The following is a 25,922-nucleotide window of genomic DNA, read 5'->3' as shown; positions in this document are numbered from 1 at the left end:
GGCACTGTTCTGTAAAATGCAGCACTGTTGCTCATGAAAACCCCTGGGTTGTGTCAAAATGCACGCTCTCTTTCCAGGAACTGAATGCACTTGAGACCAAATGTCTCATGTTCATTCAGACATGTCAGTGTGTTCATGATTTATTTTGTATCAAGGTCAACTTAACTTGGACAACGACTGAGGAAGACGATCCTGTTGCCAAAGTATTTTCATTTGTGTGAGTCCAAGTTGGGTTGTTTGACCATATGTTATAGCTTGTGTCACAATGACTTACTGTAGGTACGGTTTATAAACACTGGGGTTAAAATAACAGTCAACCATCTGCCTGAAGGAAAGCAGGTGAATCGGTCGAATGGCTGGGGTGTGTCATTGGCCATTTCTCAACACCCAACTACACAAACAAAGCAGAAAGTCCATTTTCCCAACTACTGGTGGACGGAGGCGGCATTTTGAACAGAACTGTACTCCGTTATGTAATGGCAATGAGTGTTGTGTAATGCTACGGTTAAAACAATGACCTGAAATAAATATTTTGATAGTGGGTCAGCTAATTAGCATTTTGTGGTATCTTGAAGTGTCCGAAAGAACAAACACAAATAGCTAACTTTACTGGTTGTCCACAATTATCTACAATAACAGAAAACGTCATATTTCTTAATTTGGGCAAGGCAAGGCAGCTTTATTTGTATAGCACCTTACAGCTGTATAAAACTGACTAAGGTGCTTCGCAGAAATGAAAACGTTAAACAATACACAACATAAAAATGCATAAAAACTAAAGCTTACCATTTATTTACACTCAATTAGTTGTATTTTTAATATAAAAACCATGCAGTTATTAACTTTCTCCTCTGCCATTTCCATTCAAGGTGTAACAGTTTGTGGCACTTTGCATTATGGGATACCTTACCAGCCCATGTCTGCAGCAGGATGTGCCAACCCGTCCTCAATACAGTCGGCAGAACAAAAACACACCCAGGAACTTTGAGTGAACTTGCCATGAGATTAGAAAAGTACTTGATGACATTACAAAAGTACACAAATTTAGATGAGTACCCATACTGAGAAACGGCCATTATGATCTGATGTTGCACCAGCTGGTGTAGATGGCCTCCTCAGAAAGATTTTTAAGATTATTAAATGAAATATTACAATGAAATTAAGCCCATTAATTTACTAACACTTAAAGTTTGGGTCTGTAGAAACATGCATACTAAAAGTGCAGCAATGTGTATGAGAGTTTAAAGGCCATTCAAGATGTTTTGCAAAACATTTAAAACATAGATTCAGTCTGAACCAGAAAGCCAATAATAAAACAGATTCCTGATTTTGTACCAATGTGAAACCCAACCTTGGTCATCTGAAGTTAAAAGCATTTGTAGTATTTTAAATCCTCCAGTTTTGATATCGGAATGTAAAGTTAGATTTCTGTTTTAAAAGGCTTGATAGAGTGAGCGTGGTAATACCATCAGATTATTTTACCTTAAGGCAAAATATGATTAATAAAATCCAACCAGGAAAAACATACCATGTGTTTAAATGGACAAACCCACACCAATGAAAGAGCCTTATAATTCCATGTGGCAGTTGGCTACATCGTCTTACCTCCCTAAAGAGTAACAGAGCCAAGCAAGTCATCTTTGTCAGCCTTTCTGAGTCACTTATGTTTCTCCACCTGGTCTTTGGGGGCTGCTCTGTTTTAGTTGCCTGTCGCCCTCCTCGCCTCTGCTGTCTGTCACTGTCACTGTTAGTCCCGCCAACGAAACCCTCACTGCTGTTTTAGCTAAAAAAAAAAAAAAGCAAAATGGTTGTACGTTGTAATCATTAATTCATTCAACTGTTTCATAGCAAGTCAACGTAAAACACCACCCCACGCCATTGGCTCCGTCTGCGCATGACGTCTAGAAGCCACTGTGAAACATGCAAGCCGAGATTTTTACTTAATGAATTGAATCAAACACGCAGTCACTAATAACAGAGAGAAAATTCCTGCTGCTTCTGATGGCTTGTCCGTTGTTGAATAAACTAAGTTCACCCACTGAGCAGCAGTCGCTCTAAGCACTCATGTTTCTATTTAGATACAATTACAAATCTGAACTGTTTATGAAAACACAATTCATTTACCATGTTCATGAAAACGTATGGACTTCGTGCACGGCTATGCCTGCTAATACATTGTTTTATGTGATTTTCTTGACATAATGAATTGACAGTTCTGTTGTCTCGGCATAATGATTTGTCTTTATATCCTAAAATTAAAGATTTGTTATCAGGAAATTATAAAATGGTTATGGTGCACAATTAAGTATTTCTCATATCATACCTGGTTTTATTATTTATTGTCATTTGGGGTGAATATATCGATATATTGAAATATCACGATATTTTGGTTTATGATACTGAATCGAAAACGGTAAATATCAATTTTTTTTTAGTTGATGGTTTACATGCAAAGATGTCCTGTATTTCTTTTGTATGGCGCACTTCAAACTCTTAGTGCTAGGTGGCAGCAGTATTCACCTCCTTTATTCTGGAGAGACGAGACATTGAGATAACACTGGAAGCGTCTGAGTTTTCCAATTAAACCAGCCTTTAAAACTGCAAATATAGCATCTGGCTTTTAGTATTGTGATATGCCGTATTGTCTACCATGCATTGTGATATGTATTATATTGCCAGATTCTTGCAAGAACACCTCTACTGTCATCACTATGAAACTTAGAGATGGTCTAAAACAATAATACCAATAACCAATGATGGCTATTCCTCAAAGTGGTATTTTCAGCTTAAATCAATTGATCACAATGCCCAGGCTGCGTTTTTTGAAGATTCAATCATTACGTTGAATTTTTATCCTGAAGTGTTCCATAGTTTTCATAAGAAGACAAACTTTCTTCATCAAAATAAATACATTAGTTGAGCAATTAACATTGAAATATAAGCGTAGATATGTTGAGATAACAAGATAATTCCAGATAATAACAAAAGAACAGATTTTCTAAGCTGTTCTCATCTTAGACTTGGTAGAAATTAGCTATGAACTGGTAAATCAGTAAAATTACCAATTTATGGATTTCTTTGGTAAAGCCTGACTTTTTAAAATGTGGGTTCATGGAATTAGACTTTAGCTTTTGGGGCTAAATGGAGAAAAATCAAGTAATTATTGACAGCTTTATTGAATCATTTAAAAAATTACAAATATTAAAAAAAATTTTATTGTACTCCATTGTAGCCTAATACAAGTTAATTGCTTTTTCTGTTTTAAGATTTCTCCCATAAAGCTCCCAACTGCTTTGATTTCTTGTATTTCTAACCCCGTTTTGTCTAGTAATGTGTTATTGTTTGGAGACTGGGGTTTCTGGCTCTTTGCTGCTAATATGACCAGATCATTCCTTTGGGACTCAGAAATCAGCCTAAATATAATTTAATAGGAACAGGGAGTTACTTACACAAACTGTTGATGTGATTTGCTCCTAATGTCTTCTGCTGTTAGGCTGCAACTGGTCTATTAGCTTCAGATTCATTCTAATTAATCAGTATTTTTCATGAGTGTGTGTGTGTCTTACCGGCAGTGACAGGAGCAGATTCTCTAGGTCTTTGCCCTAAAGCTGGTTCTGGTTTTTGTGCGGTTATATTGTCTTAGTGATGCACGGCTGTTTGTCTTCACAGGCATTCTCTGGAAACTCCAACTCGGAAAGTGCAGTTCGCCATGATCTGCAGCAGGGAGTCGTGGCTCGCTTCCTGAGGCTCATCCCGCTGGCCTGGAGTGAGGAGGGCCGCATTGGTCTGCGCATAGAAGTTTATGGATGCTCCTACTGTAAGAGAACAAACATGCATTTTCACTTAACTCTGCTCACATGCGAACACAAAAATCTCAATTCGTTGAAACGTTCCCTTCCTTTCTAAGACGTGCATAATCTAGGGAACCGACTCTCGCTGCCTCCTTTACGCTCATCCTATTAAAGACTGCCAAATTGATTTTGATAACAATTTCAATTAAGCCTCTGCATAAATTACCCTTATAAGTGGCACACATACATCTTTCACTCCAGAGATGTGATTACACACTGTGTGTGTGTGTGTGTGGGGGGGGGGGGGGTGCACAAGGGCGTGCATTGTATTCTAGTCAGTCCTCTCAGCCTCATTGATAACGTTTCCTTTGTTTCATTTCCTTCCCTTGTCAAAAGAAGCAAGCCAGTGACGATAAAGAAGACAAGCCAGGCTGCACATTGCTCACAAACGCCGACCCGTACTAATACACACAAAAGCACACAAAGCAGTTTATGCGCAAAGACAGCCATTCTCCCTAAGGTTCAAATCCTCACCTTGAAAATAACAGACATCTATCATACAGTATGTGGAGTTTCTATGTTGTTGACTGGAGAGGGAATTCAGACTAGAGACTGCGAACACGCTCAGAGGTTTTCATAATTCATCATCAATATTTTCCTTTCCAAACCCAACATAAAAATGTTATTACATACTCAGCAACATATATTTTTCAAGTTTAGCAAAAGAAATGCATCAGCAATCAATGGCGTCAAGGAGCAGGCTGTCAGGCACCAGTGGTTTTGTTAATCGTAAACAAAGTTTGGAGGGCCTCTGAGGCATACTGGCCTGAAACTGCACACTGTGTGGACTCAGAGTCTGAAATGGCAAAATATATATATATAAATAATAGAGCAGGAAAAAGTACGAAAACCGATACAAAAAGTACAAAACAGAACACTCCTATTTGGTTTATGATGCATTATTTATTAGTTAGAGAAGATGCTTATGTAAAGTAACGCTGAGATGTTTCCTGCTCTTCACCCTACTGGTTGAAAGTGGAATTACAACTGTGATAAACATCCCTGCAGCAGTGCTGACGGCAAGCTAACTCTAACATGAGCCAACTGAAACTGAAATTAACCCCAGAGTAAAAAGAGCCACACTGTTGGACAAAACTATGTAGAAGTCCAGTAGCAGCAAAGCCAGGTCACCATCAGTTCATGATTTTGTAACCTCCTTGTAAACATTGACTCTGGTTATAGCTTTTTGCTTCACCTCCAAAGACATTACTCTCTTACTTTTACTTCAAGGCTCTCTTTACATTCTTCTTGTGCTTTTTATTGACAACCGGCATACTGAAAATGCTAACTGCTAGCATTACAGCTAACAACTGTAAAGAGCGCCCCCTAGAACACCCACCCGCTCCACAAAACTATCGAGTGCAGGCTCTGGTTAGCAGAGGACTGCAGAGAGGTGTCAAATATGAAACGTGTCAAGTTTTTAACCCAACAATCACTGAGATCAATGTTTAAGCTCTAGATTAAAGTTAAAAAAACGTTTTAATGTTACTTTAATTGAACCGTTTATTGGCTTATAACATTATAGGATATATAATAATTTAATATATAACTGATTGGCAATAATTAAAACTAGGGCTTCTTGGATAATCGATCTGAAGGCAAACACCGGATATGTTCTGATACAGCAGGTTTTAGAAGCCTAGGGAGCAGGTAGAGGTCTTAGAAATAGGAAAACAGAATACTTGTGGTGTCAAAGGGATTAGATCTGTTATAAAGAGCACAGGCAGCTCTGCCTCTTGAGCGGTATGAGGAGGAGAAGCTAGGTAGTGTTGCTACCTGCTTGTTAAATACATAAAATCTTACATTGCCAAATGTCTTTTTTCTTCAAACTTAAATCATCCCATCTGATAATTGACACAGAACTATCAAAAGCTGTTTGGTATGGGCATAAATTAGATTGTTTTCTTCTTATGCTGAACACATAGAAATCTGTCTATCCGTGCAGAAAGTAGATATAAATACATCATTATTAACATCCAGATGTCAAAAAGCTTATTTTAGGCAAGCCAGATGAATGATGACACTTTTCTTCAGTTTAATGGGTCTCGTGTCATGCTACTATTTGAAAAAATAAATAAATTAAAATAAAATAAAAAATACCCATCTGCTTCTAGTCCCAAATGAGCTCAGAGTTTGTGTTTCTGCCAGATATGACTGCTGCCCACCACACCTTGACATCTGTTAGGTGGAACACATAATAAATACACAATCAGGTAAACACATGTTTACTATTCAAACTTCAGAGACAACAGAAAAAGGAGAGACACGCAACTCCTCACACACATGCACACACCCCCTCTGGTCAGATGCATCATATTTCAGAGGTGTCTGTCAGCTGTGTGTGGAAGCCTGCAGTGCTTTCTCATGATTACCCTGCCACTGCTCCTTTCCTCAGCATTCAGTCAGAAAATGAGAACACATACATTTGTCTGTTCGTCTACCCATCCCTCACGCCCCGACTCCTCAGCTTTCTCAAAATCAGCCCCTCGTAAATGGTTTTTTTTTGTCTTTATTTCTTCCTGTGTGAGAGATGAAAGAAAAGAGAAGTACAGTGTCGGGATACGATAAACACGAGTGGATGAAAGCACAAAGGAGAAGTAGTGGGAGGAGAAGGAGGCAGATAAATATAGATGTTTAGTTCCTAGCATAACTGCTAAATATGTTGGCTGGAGATGGTAATTCTGGGTTTTGTAAATGTATGATAATTAAATGCAACGCCATATTATGACTCATCCAACTGTGCGCATGTACATCCATGTGTCTGTGCCAAAGCTTGGGACCAAAAAGGAGTCTTGATCCACCGTGCTGTGGAATTTACACGCTGATTTTTATTTGATTAATGTACAAAATCAATCATTTCAAGGAGCCGAGACATAGTAGACGCATGATGTGAGGCAAAAGGGGAGCAAAAATGCCCTTTTTATACAAACACAAATACTTTCGTACATTAATTAATTCAAAAGTAATCAAGTACAGCTGACTAACCTGTGCCATTACTCAAAACACGATGTCAGGTCATTTAACTAGCAGAATTTTGTTAGTGCAGGAAACTTAAATAGATTTTGTTTTGGGGTTGCATTTATTTTTAGAGCAGGTCTGTAGACGGACATTTCTAGCTTTATTAGGTATATGTAGACTTTCAGACACAGAGGTGCGCCAAGGTTGTGTTCAAAATGCCCTCTTGCTTGTTACATCCTGCTCATGATACGGTAATGCAAACTGAGGATAGGGAGACAGGTGTTTTGCCTTTTTTACACAGCTTGAAAGCAATAGTATAATCATAATTTTGGCGTTCCAAAATAAACTATGGCTTAGATCTGTTGGAAATCACCATTGAATCTGAAGTGATGGACGTAGTTTTGTAGATTTTAGCTGAGAAAATGTAATTAAAGTAACACTAGACTTTTTTTAAGCTAGAGATTTAAATTGATCTATTTGACCAGTTTCCTATTTGCCACCACTCTAGAGGCCTTTGCTGATCAAAAAACGCATTTGACAGTTTTGTGGGGTGGGTAGGTGCTCTAAAGGGGGAACTCTCTACCTGCTTTATAGCTGTTAGCTGCAATGCTAGTGGTTACCATTTTCAGTACACAATTGGAGTGATTGAATCCTCATTCTTTTCTTTTTTTAACAAGTGAGTTAACTTTAGTTTTTGCTAGCTTGCTAGCTGCTAGCTTATTGGCTAGTCAACCAATATGCTGCTGTAGAAAAAAGAGGCCAGGAAAATAAAAGTTGGTTCCAAATGGTTAAGCACATTTTCTGTCTTCTAATAAAGACAGGGATTTGCTGTGCTATCTGTAACGGGTGGAACTAATGGGCCATTCCCATCTGTACCGGGTCGTCCCGGGCCGGGTAGCCCCAGTCGGCCCCAGCCTGGCCCGGTTGATTCCACACATCCTTGCCTTAAGCCCATGTGGGCTGATTCTACCCACCAATCAGAGGCTTGCTCTAATGGAAGGTGTGAATTTGCTGTCAGCAGTGGGTGTGTTGGCCCTGGTCGGCCTGAAGCAGACCCCCTCGAGAAGAGGGCTGAGAATGAGCCTTGGTTGGCCCGGAAAACTACCAGGTCACCCAGATATGTAAACAACCTACGCTACCCGGCCCGGGCCGACCCGGTACAGATGGGAGTGGCCCATTAAGGACCCTTGACGACACCAAGACACAGTAAGGCGCTTTAAAAGTCTTTATTAGCCAAGAGCTAAGACGTGGCGTTACCCGTAAAGGGCGAGGCTGGAGACAGTCGGTGAACAGGCGAGGGTCATGGAGGCAAGCAGAGTTCTTGGCAAGGGTCAGCTGTGGAAACAAGGTCAGGAGGCTATGATCAGGCAGGATGAAAACGGCTGGAAGATTTACTGGCGTGAGCGTTCAATAATCTGGCACTGAATGGTTGTATGGCTGGTTCTTAAGTAGCAGGGGAAGCAGTTGTGTGTGATGAGCTGAGGAGTCAGGAGCAGGTGAAGTGGATGAAGCTGATGAGATGCAGGCTGGGGTTGCTGTGGAAACAGGGTTTGGCTGGGACTTGATGTGAGAGGACCAGGTGTGAGGCATGAAGGCTGATGAGATGAATAATGGTGCATGGAGGTCAGGGCATGGCAGGATCATGACACTAGCCTCCAGTGAGACATTGTTGGACTGAAGAAATTTTGGTTAAATTACAAAGATGGTGTCGGCTCAGGAATGGTGCTTGCTTGAAACGGCTTTGGCATCAACTTTTGATGATTTAGATTTGAACCTTACTATCAGACTCGAGCAGATAGAGGTACTTTATTTGAATATGGATGCATTTGCTTCTTCTTTTACTTTGATGGTGTAAGGAAGACTCCCCTGTTGACTGATTTGTGCAGCAATGAATATGTCACGTTGTTTGTGGCTCTGATTGGTCTTGGTGCAGTTTAAAAAACAACAGTATATTCTGCCCCTACGACTGAGTTCTATCTATGGGTCATGGCCAGACTATATAGGACAGCTTGCCCGGCTAACAATTTATGTCACGGATTTACGTCAATGCAACAGGAAATGTTCTTGAAATAATAAAATACTGTTTCTTTATTTTCTAATCTGAGCAATATGCTTCCAAATCGTTTAACCAAAATTTGGATGAACAATTTCACAAATGCAGACCTTGTGTCTCCTAATTAAGAGCACTTTTCTAATCCAACTAAGCTAAAAGTCATGTTCTGTCATACACACTGTTATAAGATTGTGTCCAAGATGTTTGCAACCTAGGCCCAATTAGTGATCAGATTTTTATCTTTCAGATTTGCTTCTCTACTTTATAACATAACCAATTCACATGTTTACCCATGTCTGTGATAATCTTTTTACTTCCTCATTGTAATATATGTGCTTATTTAAGTGTGGACTACAGCTGCACTCACATCACAACCTCCAATACTAACATTTTGAATTAACATTACCCACAAGGAGGTTTCATATTACTGTTTAAAACTGGTTTGGGGACGTTTAGTGTGAGCACAGCTAACAAAGTATTACCACAGTATCTATTGTTGCTAACCCTAACCCTGAGACACTGTCTTAATTGGTATTTTTAAAATAAAATTGGTCACTCTAAATTTAAACATCAAGACTGAACACGAAAATGGTCTTCTATCCCTATTTCTTGCATTAGCCGCTGAAAGAACATAGACGGAGAAAAGTTCTGGTCAAAAAAGCCACTCGGGTCTCTGTCACACTGTAAACTAGCAAACATGGACTCACGCACCTTGATTTACGGCTGGGGAAGGCTGTGTTTATTTAGTGTCCCGGAGTGAGCAGAGTGCTTCTCCTGCTAGTAGAAGCTAACCATTAGCAGCAGTGATGGGAGTAACGCCGTTTAAATATAACGGCGTTACTAACGGCGTTCTTTTTTGGTTAACGGAATAATCTAATTAATTACTTTTCCCACTTTTGCAACGCCGTTACCGTTACTGGGGACGGAAGGTTGTGCGTTACTATGTGCTTGTCGAATGTTGAGCATCAGTGTGAGGCTTTCTGACCGCCACACTTCAGCTGCAGCCAGGGAGAGAGAGAGGTGTCGGTAACGCACTTACAAACACGATGATGATCGGCCGGGTGGGCGGAGACCCTCACTGTCTCAGTCGCTGCCACTGTAGACACAACAGAGCAGTGATGGGAATAACGCTGTTTCAAATAACCACGTTAATTAAAACATATTTCTTTCTGTAATGAGCAAACTAATTACCGTCTTCTTTTAACAAAACGATTGTTTCTGTTACTGATCAGGACATGCGTGCGTTAAGCAGCGCGGTGTGTTGAAGCTGTCATCAGCTGATCAGGAGCTAAAGAGGTAGATGTTTTCATCCAAGCGCATCACGGCCCGTGAAGAACGAGGAAGACGTGATGAATATCTACGGCTGCAGCGGGTCTGCAGCCGTGCCCTTCTTAGCGTGACAGCGGGACGTCCCGAAGGTCCGCTCACCTGTTCACCGCTCAGACGTCCTGATCTTCTGCCTTCCTAGATCATCCAGCTGTAACCTGTTTCTGATCATGTCTTCAGTCCCGCTGTAACGCTGATGCATCAGTCTCAGACGTCATGGAGCTCAGGTGTTATTAGAACTACTTGTGTGTGTTCACCACCCAGCTTCAGTTCTTCTGTGGTTGGGTCTGACCCAAGTTGTGCCTCTTCTAGTGTCATTTTAAAGGATTTTATTTATTTATTTAACCGTTACTAGATTAGCAGCAACAGAAATGCTACTAAAAACACACAATTATGTAAAGCTGGAAAAATTAGAATACTGTCCAAAATTACAATCATTTCTGTAAATTAACTAGACTGAGAGACCATTTAAAGGCTCGGTAACCTTTACAGGTGTTTCTATTTGCAATTTTAAATTTTAGCTGATTGGGGTCTTGGTGAATATCACACAGTGACCTTTTAATAGTCTAGATTAGTGTAATGTTCCTGTTAGTAGTTCCTCCTGTTAAGTGCTTATTTATTTAAATTATTCAGGTTTATAAAAAACATTTAGACATACATTTTATTATGTTGCAGTCAATAGTCATTTATATTTCACTATTGTAGTAATTCTTCCATGCTTTAATGAAAAAAGTAACTAAGTAGTTATTTTTCTTGGTAATTAGTTACTTTTATAATCTTGTAACTCAGTTAGTAACTGAGTTACTTTTTGACAAAGTAATCAGTAACTATAACTAATTACTTTTTAAAGTAACGTTCCCAACACTGATTAGCAGTAGCAACCCCACAACCCGGCAGAACTCATTCAGGCTTGTGTTATTTCTGAAGATAAGGCATCAACATTGCAAAGCAAACGTAGTCACTGTAACCCCTTCTTTCCACCTCAGGTGAAAGCATCACAAAACGTACGCAGCAATTAGTCACCGTTAAAGTGGCGTTAGAGTGCCTTTCCACCGGCAGCAAAGTGTAATGTTTTGGACGTGCCCCAGAAGTGAGAGGACGCCATCATTACATTTTGAGTCTATTTTTTACTTGTTGTGCTACCAAAACACATCAAACTCCATATTTAAGTTTGTGCCAGACAGGAAGTTAAACACAAAAGCAGTTTAAAACACCCAGACATTTTCAAAATAAAAGTCACATGCCATTAAATCTAACCAATGTAAACAGCACAGAAAATAAACCAGACCTTTTTTAATACATGCAGCACTCTTTCTCCTTGCTTATTATTGTGTGTGGACTTCTGAAGGCATGCCTGACGTTGCAATTCCTCCCTTGGTTTTGTTAAATCACGAGATCAGCTGCGTGGAACGCTTTCGCTCTCGCTCTGCGTCCAAAATGCTCCCGGTTGGGAATGAGCTTGTTAGGAAAAGGCTGCTATTATGTTACACGACTGCTTTCATGACTGGTGGATCAGAGGAGAAAAGTCTGAATATCTTGATTAATAATGAGTAAGATTCATAACCCTGCCCACTTCTCTGGTTAACTTCTACTTCCTGAAAGAGAATGACTCACTAAACATGTATTCATGCCAGAGATCACAGCAAATGTATTGATGAAAAACAAGTGTGCGTTAATGTGTGTGTGTGTGTGTGTGTGAGTGTGAGTGTGAGTGTGAGTGTGAGTGTGTGTGTGTGTGTGTGTGTGTGTGTGTGTGTGTGTGTGTGTGTGTGTGTGTGTGTGTGTGTGTGTGTGTGTGTGTGTGTGTGTGTGTGTGTGTGTGTGTGTGTGTGTGTGCGTGCTCTGTCTTCTCTATCCCCAGTGAGTCGTGGAGGATGGCTGCTTATAATGAGCCAGGATCCTCTGGAGGCTTCTTCCTGTTAAAAGGGAGTTTTCCTCTCCACTGTCGCTATATGCTTGCTTAGTATGAGGATTGCTGTAAAGTCACTGACAATAGTCAGTGACTTGATGCAATTTGCTGGGTTCCTGATAGCATGAACTGGCCTGGATTGGAATGTTTATTATGTAAAGTGCTTTGAGATGACTCTTGTCGTGATTTGGCGCTATATAAATAAAATTGAATTGAATTGAATAATGTAGATTGAGCATTTTTAGCTTAATCAAAAAATTGTTTAGAGCAATCTCAGTAAATTATTCTTCACTTCATGTGATTAACGTTTATTACTTTACATGTAACCCTCCCACTGTCCTAATGGGTGTGACCCCACGAGGAAAGTTGACCATTGAGCAGGAATGATGGTTTATCCCTTGAGGTCCACATGGCAGGGGTGAGGTGGTGCTCACTCCTCACCCCTGCTACGTGGACCTCAAGGGATAAACCATCATTCCTGCTCAGTGGTCAACTTTCCTCGCGGGGTCACCCAAAAAGACAGTGGGAGGGTTAAGACATAAAAAAAACATTATGTTCTTTTCAATAAGTGTGAAAATCTCTGAAAACTGTGATGTTAGTTTTAGTTTCAATGCATTGTGGTGTATTTTGATTGATCTAGTGTATTACGATACATTGTGTTCATATTACCGTGGCACACATTTCTAGAGCTCCGTATGATCGTCGAGAAATTCAAATAAAATTCAAAAAAGGTTAAAGGCGTTTTCTTGATTGGATTTTGAACACGGCATGATGAAAACAATAAAACAGCTGCAACTGAAAACATGTCCTTATTACATGTAAGTAGCTTAAATATTCATCAACTTTAGTCAAATAAATGTGATTTTTCTTTCCTCATAGATATAACATGACATTTTGTGGGCGGCCTGCTTTTGTTGTTGAAGTCCTTTAATTTGCTTCACATACAGGCTCACACTTGTTTCCATGGACACACTTTAACTTCATAACTACTAAATGCCAGTTAACTACAGCCTTGACCCACCTCACAGTAAAACAGGTGGCCTGTCTGTGTAGGATGGCTTTACACCGGCAGATGAGTTTGCAGATTATTAACAAGATTTCACTTTGATGCATTTACATTCATTTATAGTCATTCATAATTTGTTTTCTTTATGCTGTCAAGTGTGTCCCTGGTTTTGGTGTGTGTAATAAACATTGGATTTGAGTCAAATTAAACAATATCAATTATTTTTATTTATTAATATTGGAAACTCCGTTTTGCTTGCTTAGATGTGTTCTAGAAGCATTGGAACATTGAAACCCTAACCCCTGACCCCTAACCCTACCCCTGTCTGCATGAAAAAAGTATAAAAGAAAGCAAAAAATAAAGGTTTTGAAGAGGTACTAAAGAAAAGAAAGTTTGAGTGTGAACTGAAGCAACAAACAATATGAGGAGACAGGATTTTTATTATTTACTGGGAGATCTTCATCACAACAGGCATGCTTGGCATATTCTCACATTTCATATCAGTAAAACATCAAAAGCACTTTAGACTGAGAAACAGCATGACTGTGCATTAAATCTTTCTCAAGCAGCATTATAGTATCCTACACTCTAAAATTTCCAACAACACACACACACACACACACACACACACACACACACACACACACACACAATGGTTCTCTGCAGTTACACGAAAACTCTAAATGACAACAGAAAGTTTGAGGGGGTGCCTCAAGCCCTCCACTTTATTACTTCTCTACAGACTTCAACATCAGTTCTTCTCATTTCTGCATTCAGCTGTTTGCAACAGTCTATGGTAAATGTGCAGGCCCTAAGAACATACACATGGGATCATGCTTATTAAGCTTTCTGTTGTTTTGATGTGTCCTTGTGAAGTTGGTATCCTGAGCTATGACTGTTTGCGACTAACATACACACAGAACTGTAAGAAAATATGCTAATTTTCAGTAGTAAACACACTGAACTGGTGCGTGCAAAACGTTTTCATCAGATCACATGGTGCATACGATAGAACTGCAAAAACCTTACGACACTTGATGTCTTGCAATTTTACTTGTAATAATTTGTTGTAGTCCACCCCTTTTATTCCAAAATGTAGTTCTCCTGAATGTCTATCATAGTTTGCATTTCTTACACATAGAACTACTGAGAAGCAATTGAGGGCTTTTGATATGAGTGGTTTGCCATGCGAGCAACTACTATTCTGTAGTACCAACACGCAACCACAGGGTGATCTGTACCTGAAACAAAAGTAGTACAAGATGATCTGTAGTGACAGAAAAAACACAACCAGCACAACAATGGCTGACATACAGTAGTAGTGGTGTTTTGCACAGTCTGTAGCTCTTTATCAGTCTTTGAATCTGGAAAAGGTCCTGGGCAATGAGACCGTGAGGCAGCAGGCGAAAAACAGTGGAGCAACCAGTAATGCCAGCCACTAGCCAATCAGTGATCGACACTCTTCTCTATTCATATTTTCTCCTTGAGTCAGTATGCTGCTACTACCACTGCAGTCTTCTTCAGAGCTCGCCACCATGGTGAGCTCTGAAGAAGACTGCAGTAGCAGTCGAAACGTCAGCAAAGTAAGGTAAAACAACTATTTTCTGTGTTTATAAAAAAAGAACCTAGTAATGCACAAAGTTTGAGCATTGACTAGTTGCAGGCAACACAACAACGATGTTTTCAAACTCATGCTAGGTGTTTGAGAACCCTTGCAAATGTTTCAAGACTTGTTGGAACACCCTGTTTTTATTCAATAAACAGTTTCTCACCAACAGTCAAAAGCCAGTAAGAAACTAACTTTAACTTTAGGATGGTCATAATACTTCTTACTGTAACACTGCTACATTATCCAATAACTACCCAAGTTGCTTGAATGCCACAAATTTGAAAAACCATAGGTGTCAATGTTTTCCTTATGCTATACACTCATCGGTATTTTCCAAACTAATGAAATTCTCTCTTGCACTTCAAGTTTCCATAGCAATCTTACAAAAGCCCATGGTTGCTTCATACCCTGGGCCCTTTACTGGCACGAGTCTCTAAATCGTGTTAGAATGCAGACCTGCTAATGGCTAAGACTGGGCATCAGACGAGCATGGCCAGTCCTGACCTGATCTAAATTCTTGCCAAGTTAGCCACACCTGTACAGGAAAGAATATGATAATAAACCACATCAACTCAGCTGTAAAAGTTGTTTTTGCTCAAATTCCTTGTTGATCCATCATGTAAATGGGATCCCACTACCTTCCTAGGCTTCAACTACATCCTGCAACAGTCATTTACAATCTGGTGGCGTTTTAAATAACATAGAGGCATATGAAGCTAACCCAGACACCAATAACTGAATGATCTCCTTTACAGTATTATCTCCTTGTTGGAAATAAAACACCCTCTTATCAACAAATTATTGTGATGCTCGTAGCTGTATCATATTTTGTGTTGGTTTGAGTTTCATGCGAAAAACTAACTAAAAGCATAACTTTGTAGGGTCTGTGGAATAGAATTAGCCTCATAAATGTTTTTAAAGTGTTTTACAATCTTTGATCTGATAATGCATTGAGGTAATCAGTGATTTGTACATCATATTTTTTTTTAATTTACACCCACTATGCCTTACACTTCTTGGCTGTAAGAGTGCACATTTCAATTATGTTCTATACCTCATTATTCTGTGTCTTTATTCGAACATATTTTGTAATTACGACCCGCAGTCTATTTCATTTTCTCTAACCATGTGCTTGCTGCTGATCTCTTGCAGGGGCCGACGTTATCAACTTTGACGGGCAGGGTGTAATCTCATACCGATTCAAGGTACAAGTACTTTTCAGGTGTCCTTCCAACACTTTCTGTATAGAAAATACAAATGTCATAATCATCACGTAAAGTTTCATAATCCATGACACAAGAACAGAATTTTGTGGAAAGATTTCTGTAAAAAGTTGGCCACCTATGACGTGAAAAACCTTGAGAATTTTTGTTTCCAACATTTCTCCAGGTTAAGAAGATGAAGATCATCAAGGACGTTATTGCACTGAGGTTTAAGACATCAGAAAGTGAGGGTGTCATTCTCCACGGGGAGGGTCAGCAGGGAGACTACATCACCCTGGAACTTCGAAAGGCTAAGCTACTGCTGCAGATAAACCTGGGTGAGCAGCAAATGTGTCATTCATTCAAACAAAGTCATTCAAAAGCACTAATTGATCTCCTGCTGAGTGCGCAAAACAGAGTTTCACATGATTTGGTATATTTATGATCTGTTTACCAGACACATGCAAATGTTTGACTTGCTTTACTCTGTCCTTGGTGCCATTTCGTAACTCATATTTTAAAACGTGTGCTACAGGCAGTAACCAGTATGGCTCCATCCTGGGTCACACTTCTGTAACCACCGGCAGTCTCTTGGATGACAACCACTGGCACTCAGTGATGATTGAGCGCTACCGTCGCAATGTCAACTTCACCTTGAATGGACACACTCAGCACTTCCGAACCAATGGAGAGTTTGATCATCTGGATTTAGACTATGAGGTAAGGAGTAAAGTATATTGAGCATTAAGCAACAAAGCTCACGGGTACCAAATAACAATCTCTGCTAAACAATGAAGAGACGAACAAGCCTTGTAAACTTAACCACCTGAAGTATTTCAGTGTCGATGCTCAGCAGCTGATAGGAATATATGAGTCGAATTGTGCTAAGCATTTTGCCTTTGTACCAAAATGATTTTAGGCTCTATTCTAAAATATGAGGTGGTTAATTCATCTGTTTCAGCTTTGCATGTTGCATATTGTAAAAAAAAAAAAAAAAAAAGAAATTTGCTCAGCCTGAAAATGCTTCAGGAAGCCAACTCCACATGGGCCCACCACCTGCTGGGAAGAGTCACAGTCTAGTGATTATGAAACTGAGAAAGCAAGGATGGGGTCCCAGCATCATAAACTGGCATTTGGCATGGAGAGTGAGTTTCCACCTCAGGTGGAAGAGTTTATGTATCTTGGTGTCTCATTCACACATAGCATGGAATGAGAGATGGACCAAAAACTAGTAGAGCTGTGTTTTCTGTAAGGAGGACTTTGAAGAAGTTGAGCTGATCTAGATCCCAACCCCCAACTATGTGCAGAAGATGTGGATCAGGACTGAAAGGATAACATCCTGGATACAAGCAGCTGAAAAGGGATTCTTCAGTAGGATGGATCTTTAAGGTTTCAGCTTTAGCGAGAAGGTGAGGAGTCTCAGAGTAGAGCCTTTTCTTCTCCACATTAAAATAAGTTCACTGAGGTGGGTAGGATGTTACCTTTCTGGTCACATGCCACTAGGACAAGATCTTGAGGACCTCCATAACTGGAGTTTAGATAAATGAAGAACATGGATGCATATGTTACTTTATGTAAGACATTATACGGGAAAATAGTGGATACAAGTGGCCGAAATGAGTTTTCTCCTTAGGGTGTCTGGGCTCTCCTATAGAGATAGGGTGAGAAGCGCGGCCATTTGGGAGGGGCTTAAAGTAGATCTGCTGCTCCTACACATTGAGAGGAGCCAGTTGAGGTGGCTCGGGCATGTGGTTAGGATGCTTCCTGGACACCTACCTGGTGAGGTTTTCTGGGCACGTCCAACTGGGAGGAGACTAAAGGAAGACCCAGGACACGCTGGAGGGACTATGATTCTCTGCTGGCCAGGGAATGCCTTGGGATTTCCCTGGAGGAGCTGGCCCAGGTTGCTGGGGAGAGGGAAGTCCAAGCATCTCTGCTTAGGCTGCTGCCCCCGCGACCCGACTCCAGATAAGCAGACGAAAATGGATGGATTGATATGTGGAAAAGAAAATTTGAAATCTTATTATTTTACTTTGATGTGACGTGTTAGACAATCAAAGGATAGTCTACTTAAATGCTAAGTTGGTCCAGTCACTGATTGCTGCATGCAAGGCCACCCAATGAAAAACTCTGCTTGCATGTGCACATCTGTGGAAGACTGTTCAAGGTTCCCCAGTCCCATAATGCTGAATAAAACCTAAGTAGGTCTGAAAAATGAATTAAACACTGTGATTTTATTGGTTTTCCTCATACAGTGGATATCAAAAGCTCTCTCATAAAAAAAAAAATAAATAAAAGACAATTTATGTATTCATGTTGTAAAAATCAAACGTGTGCAGCCTGCTCGAACTAGCTTCTGGCTTTAGTTTTACTGATATTTGGAAGTTTCGTATTCATACTTTCAAATCTGAAAAGAGAGTTGAAGCTTCAGGCTGTACCAGTGATTTGTGCACAACAGTGTGACTGTTAATGTGAACCGTTTGCAGACAAATCTAGATGCTCACAAATAGCCGGGGGCTCAAACACGATTATCCAATTATCTCAAAAGCCGTGCACATTTAGTACGTCTCTGTCCTTGTGATGCCCCGATCCAGCACCTCTGCTGGCTTCATCACTGTTCTGATGTGCACCAGCATTCAAACGACTCATCACTGATAGTCTGTGCAGTACTCTGATACCACACAGGAAATTAGGTATTGGCATCTCAGCGCGCTGACTTAATTATGTCATCCAGTTTTGGAATGCAACAAATTTAACCCTCTGATGCATGAATTTGACCCTCTGATGCATGAATTATGAGATGATTTTTTAAACCATGATTTTTTAAACCATGATTTTTTAAACAATTTTTTTCATTCATCTTTAGGTGTGAATTAAACAAATTTCAACAAATATTTTTTGTAACATTTTGTTAATTTACAAATACTTTATTACATGTCCACCTCAGTGGACAGCGTGCATTCTGAACATGAAATATGTTGGCTTGCCTTACTGAAGTCCAAATGGAGAGGCTCACATGCAATAAAGTCTTCAACAGCTGTGCTTAATAGCAAAAATAAATAACTAACAATTTTGAGTACCTGTCCACTGTAGTGACCATTATGCATTAAAGGGTTAAAGAGCAAGTCACTTCAAATCAACAATTTTTTGCTGATAAACTATATAAATGAGTGTCCAATTGTGCTGTAGAAAAATGTAGTCAATAATTCGGCACTTTAGTGCATCTTAGTTAAAATTTAAATATTCTGCCTAAAACTGTCAGTGTTGCACCGTCGTCAGCTAAAAACTCAGCACTGCGTTTCAATTTAAATCTGCCATCGCTATTGGCTAAGAGGTACACTATGATGTTAGATGGTAGATTATGATGTCACAATGTTGTGAGTGTGTGTATTTGTTAGCGGCTCCGCCCTCTCGGTCTGCTAGGCAACAGCATTTGTTGCATTTTTCAATCAGGAAGTGGGAGTTGAGTAAGACTCTGGTAGGGGGTGACTTGCTCTTTAAATGATGATTCCAAAAACAGGAAATTGATCATGCGTTGCATATTGGTATCAGTGTGTTCAATAAGTTTATAAGTGCATTTGTTTGTTTTTTGTTGTGTTTGTATTGATATGCTTGCGTTTAACTGTGAATTTTGCTGACATGGCTGATCTATTCCAGTGTTAAGTGGGATGCTGAGAAATGGGGCAGGACAAAGCACAGTCCAATTAAAACTGAAGCTGTTGAATTAAAGGATCTTCGGGGAAATCTATACGACTGGGTGTACTCTACCAGGAGGGTGTATGTGTGAGGAGAGAGAGGCGTTTGTGTCGTGATCCTAAATGCATCCAGATTAAATCTCTTTACAAGCAGCAAAACAGTCACCAGCTTTTAGTCGTGTGTGTTCCATTTAGTCCAACCTCTCCATCTTCCTTCATTTTTAATCATCTTCAGCTTCCATTTAGGCTTGTAGACTAAATATCCTGGTGCAATAAAGTCCACCCTTAGCAGTATCTACCGAGACTATCAGAAGTCACCAAAGACACATACACACAATGCTAACATTGACAAAAACGCACACACTGACAGAACACCCGTCGACTATTACCTTTGCTTCCTTCAGGGTGAGAGCTGTGTGTAAAGAGGACGAGAAATGAACATGTGTACAACCGTAGAGGAAAATGAAACACGGATTATATTTTCATTAGTCCTGTATCCTTTGGCTCTTCCCACCAGATGCATGTTTATTATTCCCGACGTTCCCATTTTGGTGTTTTTCTCATCTTATTTGTTCCTCACTAACCATCATCTTCTTGATTTGATGCTTTGCTTTATTGCTGCTATGATCACATTTGTACGGTATTTTATCTGTTGTGCACAAACATGGTGTCGATTATTTGGAGTCATTAAAAACATATGTTTGTAGTTGAGCTCTGTAACTGCCTGCAAAATAAAGTGAATGCAGGTCTGGAAAGGAGTTTGTGTGTCTAGGATTTTTTTAAACAAAAAAGTTAAACAACAAAAGAAGCAGAGGTGTGGCCACAGGCATTTAGAGTTAGAAATCTGCACGCTAAACTCAGCACTTTAATTACGTTGTATGTTTTTATTGGTCAAAAGTTAGCCTAGATAGTCTGTTTGCAGATGATATGATGTTGTTTTTTGGCTGTCGAGACAAAAATGTAAACAAGGACACATAAACATATAATGAAGGCAAATAAAGAGTTGCACACCTCTCGTATTCAACAGTTATTAAAAAATCTCATTTTGAAGGTTGTATTAGCATTTATGGTCCAATCTGAGGCTTAAAGCCAGGGTTTGCGTGTGGGCCTTATGAGAGAGGTCTGAAGGACATCTGCTTTCTGATTGGTCTGTTTGATTTGATCTCACCATCCAATCAGATAGCATTTTAAACATAGGAACAGCTTGCCACAGTTATGTGGTGTAATATTGTGCTTTTTATTTTGGGAGGGGACTAAATTTGGTGCCCCCCTCTGAATGGCGCCCTAGGGGGTTGCCTGGGTTGCTTGTAGGACAAACCGCCACTGCCCAAATCGGATCTCTTTACAAATTAAGTTTTTCCAAAAACTGATCAACATGCACAGAAACTTCATCTCAAAATTTAGCCCAGCCAATTATTTATCTACGCTAACCCAAATAACTATATAATTTAACATTCTGGTTCAAGAGATGCACTTTTTAAAAATGTATTTTATTTAACCTTTATTCATCCACGTGAGTCGATTGAAAACTCATTCTCACTTACAACGATGATCTGGCCAAGAAGCAGTTGGGCAGAGTTTTTTCTTAAACTCATCATTTAAAGCACAACAAAATAGCTACAGATGTTAAAAGCTGCTATTTCTATACCAGAACAATCCTAAAACAAACACTTAAAGTGAGAATTGGTCTGTTCTGGGACTATAGAAACTCTTTAATAAACAAGTTCACTCTGTAAACGTTTCTCTCCTTGTTGCTTGTCTCTCTAGCTGAGCTTTGGGGGGATGCCGTACAGTGGGAAGCCAGTGGGAGGCGGGAAAAAAAACTTCAAGGGCTGCATGGAGAGCATCAACTACAACGGAGACAACATTACAGACCTGGCCCGCCGGAAGAAGCTCGACACCTCCAGCTTTGTAAGACTTAGCAAAGTGTCTTTGCAATGCATACCTATATGAGTTCTGCAATTTGTAAAGCTGGCTGAATACATAATTCCTAAAACACTGACATAAAATGGATGGACATCTTATTTCTGTGTTTGGAGTGTTTAAACAGGCAGTAGATACTCACAGGTAGGAACTTGTGGCCAAATAAAATACATTTGAAATATATGTAACCCCAAATCAACTTTTTGCAAAAGTTGTCTTTCAGATTTTAAGTGCAAAGATTTTGCAAGAACCGTATCGCGATAGGAACCCGATAATTTTCCACATATAAAGTGAGTTTAAATTATCTTCTTGGCAATCACACAAACTGTCCTCCAGGAATCTTTACTTTGTCCTCATGTCCTCTGTTTTACTACCACAATTTCTGTAAACTGCCTTTTCCACATCACGTTAAGCACTAAGGAAATGGCTGCTTAGATGCGCTTGGCTATGTTCTCATAGCCTTCCTTGGTATTTTGAGTACCCATCTTATTTTTGTCAGGGAATTTTCCAGCTTTTGTATGTGTCAGCTGATTGCTGAAACAAGATTTTTGAAAGTCGGTGATATGATGGTGAACAGGCCATGTCCTGAAAAAGTTATTCAAAGTTTCATGGACAACAATTTCTTTACAGCTGTCGTATATTGAGATTTGGTCAAATGTGTTTCTGTAACCATTAATTATCAAGGCACAGATGCTTTTATCACCTGAAAGCTGCCAACGCAGCAGGGATATGCTGTTGAAGTGAAAAGGAGTAAGTTCCCAAAACGTGACAATGGAATTGTGTTCCAACAGTCACACTTTCAGATTTAATTCAAGAGATTCTTAAAATATCTGTCTGAGCTGGTAATCATGCTTCCTAATCTTTAGCTGTTTTTGATCATCAGCAGCTCTGATTGTCACTTTGCTCACTTGTGTCTTTGGACAATAAGCTGTTTTAATTATTTCAAACAGGCTAGATGGGCTTGTGTATGTAGATCTGCTCAGTATGACTGGGTATTTGACATGCCATCTACACAAAAGCTACAACAAAATAGATTATTTCAAAAACTTGGACCAAAGTGGAGGTTTTCAAATTATCCGTTGTCAGCATTCGTTTGTACCATCACTACCTACTAAAAAGTCCCTAAATGTCACTAGAAAACTGCTCTGATTTGACATGTGCAATCTGTCTTTACACAACCAATGTTCTGTGTAGAAGACCACAAGAGAAGGACGACGTTAAAAATGGTTGCTGTCCACCACCTAGTTATTCTACGTCCAAGCAATGTTTTTCAGCAAAGAAGCCAAATATTTTGGGAGCTACGGCCATCTACAGGCTTGACATGGCTATGAACGTTGTTCAGAGTAGACTGGATGTTTTCACTGAAGACGAGGTGGTGTGGGCCCAAGTTGTTTGTTTTTTTCTCTCAAACTAACAGAAAAATGGCTACCGGTACACATGTGCACGGCCTTGGACTCTCACCCAGAAAAGTACACTCCCACTGATGACCGTATTAGTATTGAATTAAAAAACATCTATTTTACTCAAGAAACTGGGGCAGCAGTAGCTCAGGAGGTAGAGCAGGTTGTCCAGGAATCAGAAGGTTGCAGGTTCGATACCAGCTCCCAAAAGAGAACGCTGTTGTTGTGTCCTTTGGCAAGACACCTTACTCTCCTTGCCCGGTGGTGGTCAGAGGGACTGGTGGTGCCAGTGTATGGCAGGCTTCGCCCCAGCTCCAGCTGTGGCTACATTGTAGCTCATCATTACCAGCATGTAAATGGGTGAATGACTGACTGTGTTGTAAAGTGCCTTGGGGGGTTGTCGAACCCTATGAAACCACTATACAAATACAATTAATTATCATTAAATGCACGAGACAATAATTAAACCCCAAAGAAAGTCCTGCTTCTTGACAATTTGCCTAATTTCTTCAAGTCTCTGTTTAATTGATTAAAATGGAGGCATTAATCAAGCCCATTACCTCCATACAGCTAGTTCTCCATGACACACACAGCTGTTTATTTCTAATCAAAACAGGGCCCATTTTCTAATTTGAAAACACGCACAAGACATCAGTAGCTTGAGTGGCAGTTCAATGATAACTATTTAAAAAAGGCTCGGTTCAAATAAATTATAAAATTCTATAATGGTTTGTTTTCCTTCGTAGAACAAAACTCGAGCAGGGTTAAGCCTGATTCATGCTTCTCCGTCAGCTCCGCAAGGGACAGACACGCACGGATTGACGGAAGCGTTTTGCTCTCATACTTCTCCGTCTCCTGGAGAGTGTTGCAAAGCAATTCCTCGCCAGGACAACAGAGGGCGTAGCGCTGTTCTGTGGTATCCTGTCATGTATCGGTCCAAGATAGTGTGTTTATATTGTGTTTTTTTATATATAAGAGACTTTTTAACAGAAAAATTTGTCTCTCATCCTCCTCCACCTCTTCATGCACTCGCCACCTCTAAACCCACGTTTCCTGTCATTTCCGTCCACAAATAAAATGCTTGCTGCATATCTTTTCACTCCTCCAGTCACGGGGGAATTAAACGTTCAGATTTTAGAGTTTTTTCGCGGGGTATTCTTCAAGCTGCTCCGTGTCTGCCGCTAGTTATCCTCGGCTCTCTTTATGTTTGTGAGGGCGCAATGGCGGCGATGTAGACAACAGCGGCGTCCTGACCAATCACAAGCTTGCGTTGTCCATCTCGACTGACGGATGTTTAGAAAAGAGAGCTCGATTCCGTTCGTCCTTGCGTAGCTCTCCAGCAGGTCCGCAAGGACGTTGCGTGTCTCCGCACTGACGCAGACGGAGAAGCATGAATCAGGCTTTAGGGTTATCATACAATCACATAGACGGGAGCTTTCTCACCGACGACTATTTGTTAATTTGTTTTTTCATATGTACATTTGTGTCCCAGCAGCGTAACCTGTCCTTCACCTGCGTGGAAGCACACACCTTCCCAGTCTTTTTCAACACCACAAGCTTCTTGCAGCTGCCAGGTCGAGCCAATCACGACACTGCATCTGTCAGCTTCCAGTTTCGGACGTGGAATCCCGACGGCCTTCTCCTGTTCAGTAACCTGGACGATGGAACTCTGGAGGTCTCCCTCGATGACGGCAGGATTACCGTTCATATAAATGTGTCAAAAGCAGGCAGAAACTACCTGGTGGATTTGTTATCAGGTGAGACTGACACAGATTAGGCTCTTTTCTTTCGAGAAGCTACGCTGCATTAGGTTTTAATCAAACTCCATTGCTGTTAATGTTCACACATCACTGATATAATCACCAGCAAACAAGAAGTTCCATCAAAGCTAAATAATCTCATATCCTATTAAGTATTAATACAAATTTCCACTGGGACTTGAAAAATAATTATTCTACTGAATTTATTCAAGGAAAAAGACTTATTTTGCACATCGAGATGTTTGTCTGTGTCATTAATTTCCTTTCATATATGAAATTTGTTATTGGCACAACATCACTATAATAATGATGAAAATAAAAAGTAATTCTCAGTACCAAAAATCCTATTTCTATACACAGATGGAATTTTGACTTTATTTGAAGCTTTATTTATTTTATCTAGAATGTTCTTAAAAGAATCAGTTTAGCTTTTGTAGTGAAATGATTCTATCAAAACAATATTTTTACTTAATCTAATTTCTCTACACTCTACAGGTCAACACTAGGTGCGATTTTAGGACTGGAGGTTTAGAGGTTCTGAGGATATACTGTAGAAATATGACAGGTCCCTCTGTTTAACATAAAAATTAGGGATGAGCAAGTACACCACTATCTGTATCTGTATCTGTTCAACCATCTAAATTATCTGTATCTGTACTCGGAGTGGGCGTGGCCTAACCCGGAAGTGGGTGTGGTTTACATTAATACGTTATTTTAAGTCTGATCAGAAGTTGCTATGTGTATTGTTTATTTGAAAACTATTTACAGAGCAGTCTCAGAGTTGAGATTAAATGTTTTTGATCACCATTACACCATTACAGAACAAGTTTCCAATAAAATCAGAACATTAATATTTCAGTGCATGAATTAAGAGAGAGAGAGAAGAAAAGATCTTTTCTATAGCGCCTCTCAAGATAAAAATCACGGGGCGCTTCACAAAAACAAAACATGTAAAATAGAAAAAAGAATTTAGAAAATGATTAAAATATATTTTAATTGAGCAAAAAATAGACAATTGTGATTAAAAATGTAAAGAAAGAGAGAGTGTGAATAGGAAAGAGGGAGTGGATCCTGAGGAAGAGAGAGAGAGAGGGAAAAACAACCCGACCGAAGCAGAGGCAGTGACTGACGCAGCACGAGCCGTTTTCAGCTCTGTCTTGTCAAATGCACCACGTACGTTACGAAAAAAGTAACTTTAAATAACTTTAAAGTAACTTTAAAAAGAAGCAA

At 39.8% G+C, this 25,922-nt stretch overlaps 1 protein-coding gene across 4 annotated transcripts in view; it reads left to right on the top strand.

Moving 5' to 3' along the window:
- Nucleotides 1–25,922, top strand: part of cntnap2a (contactin associated protein 2a) — a 528,260-nt gene that overhangs the window by 241,521 nt on the left and 260,817 nt on the right. For 2 of the 4 annotated variants that reach the window (XM_070553228.1, XM_070553226.1), the window contains exons 4-9: nt 3,670–3,817; nt 15,865–15,917; nt 16,102–16,252; nt 16,450–16,634; nt 21,377–21,520; nt 24,428–24,689. In XM_070553228.1, the coding sequence (XP_070409329.1) occupies nt 3,670–3,817; nt 15,865–15,917; nt 16,102–16,252; nt 16,450–16,634; nt 21,377–21,520; nt 24,428–24,689 (943 nt within the window). Of the gene's footprint in view, nt 1–3,669; nt 3,818–15,864; nt 15,918–16,101; nt 16,253–16,449; nt 16,635–21,376; nt 21,521–24,424; nt 24,690–25,922 lie in introns of all 4 variants that reach the window. The other 2 variants (XM_070553227.1, XM_070553225.1) reach the window with 1 other exon arrangement.

Source organism: Nothobranchius furzeri, chromosome 7 (genome assembly GCF_043380555.1).
Source record: "Nothobranchius furzeri strain GRZ-AD chromosome 7, NfurGRZ-RIMD1, whole genome shotgun sequence".
NCBI classification, from domain to species: domain Eukaryota; kingdom Metazoa; phylum Chordata; class Actinopteri; order Cyprinodontiformes; family Nothobranchiidae; genus Nothobranchius; species Nothobranchius furzeri.
The sequence above is the reverse complement of the archived record's forward strand: the minus strand, read 5'-3'. Positions and strand labels throughout refer to the sequence as shown.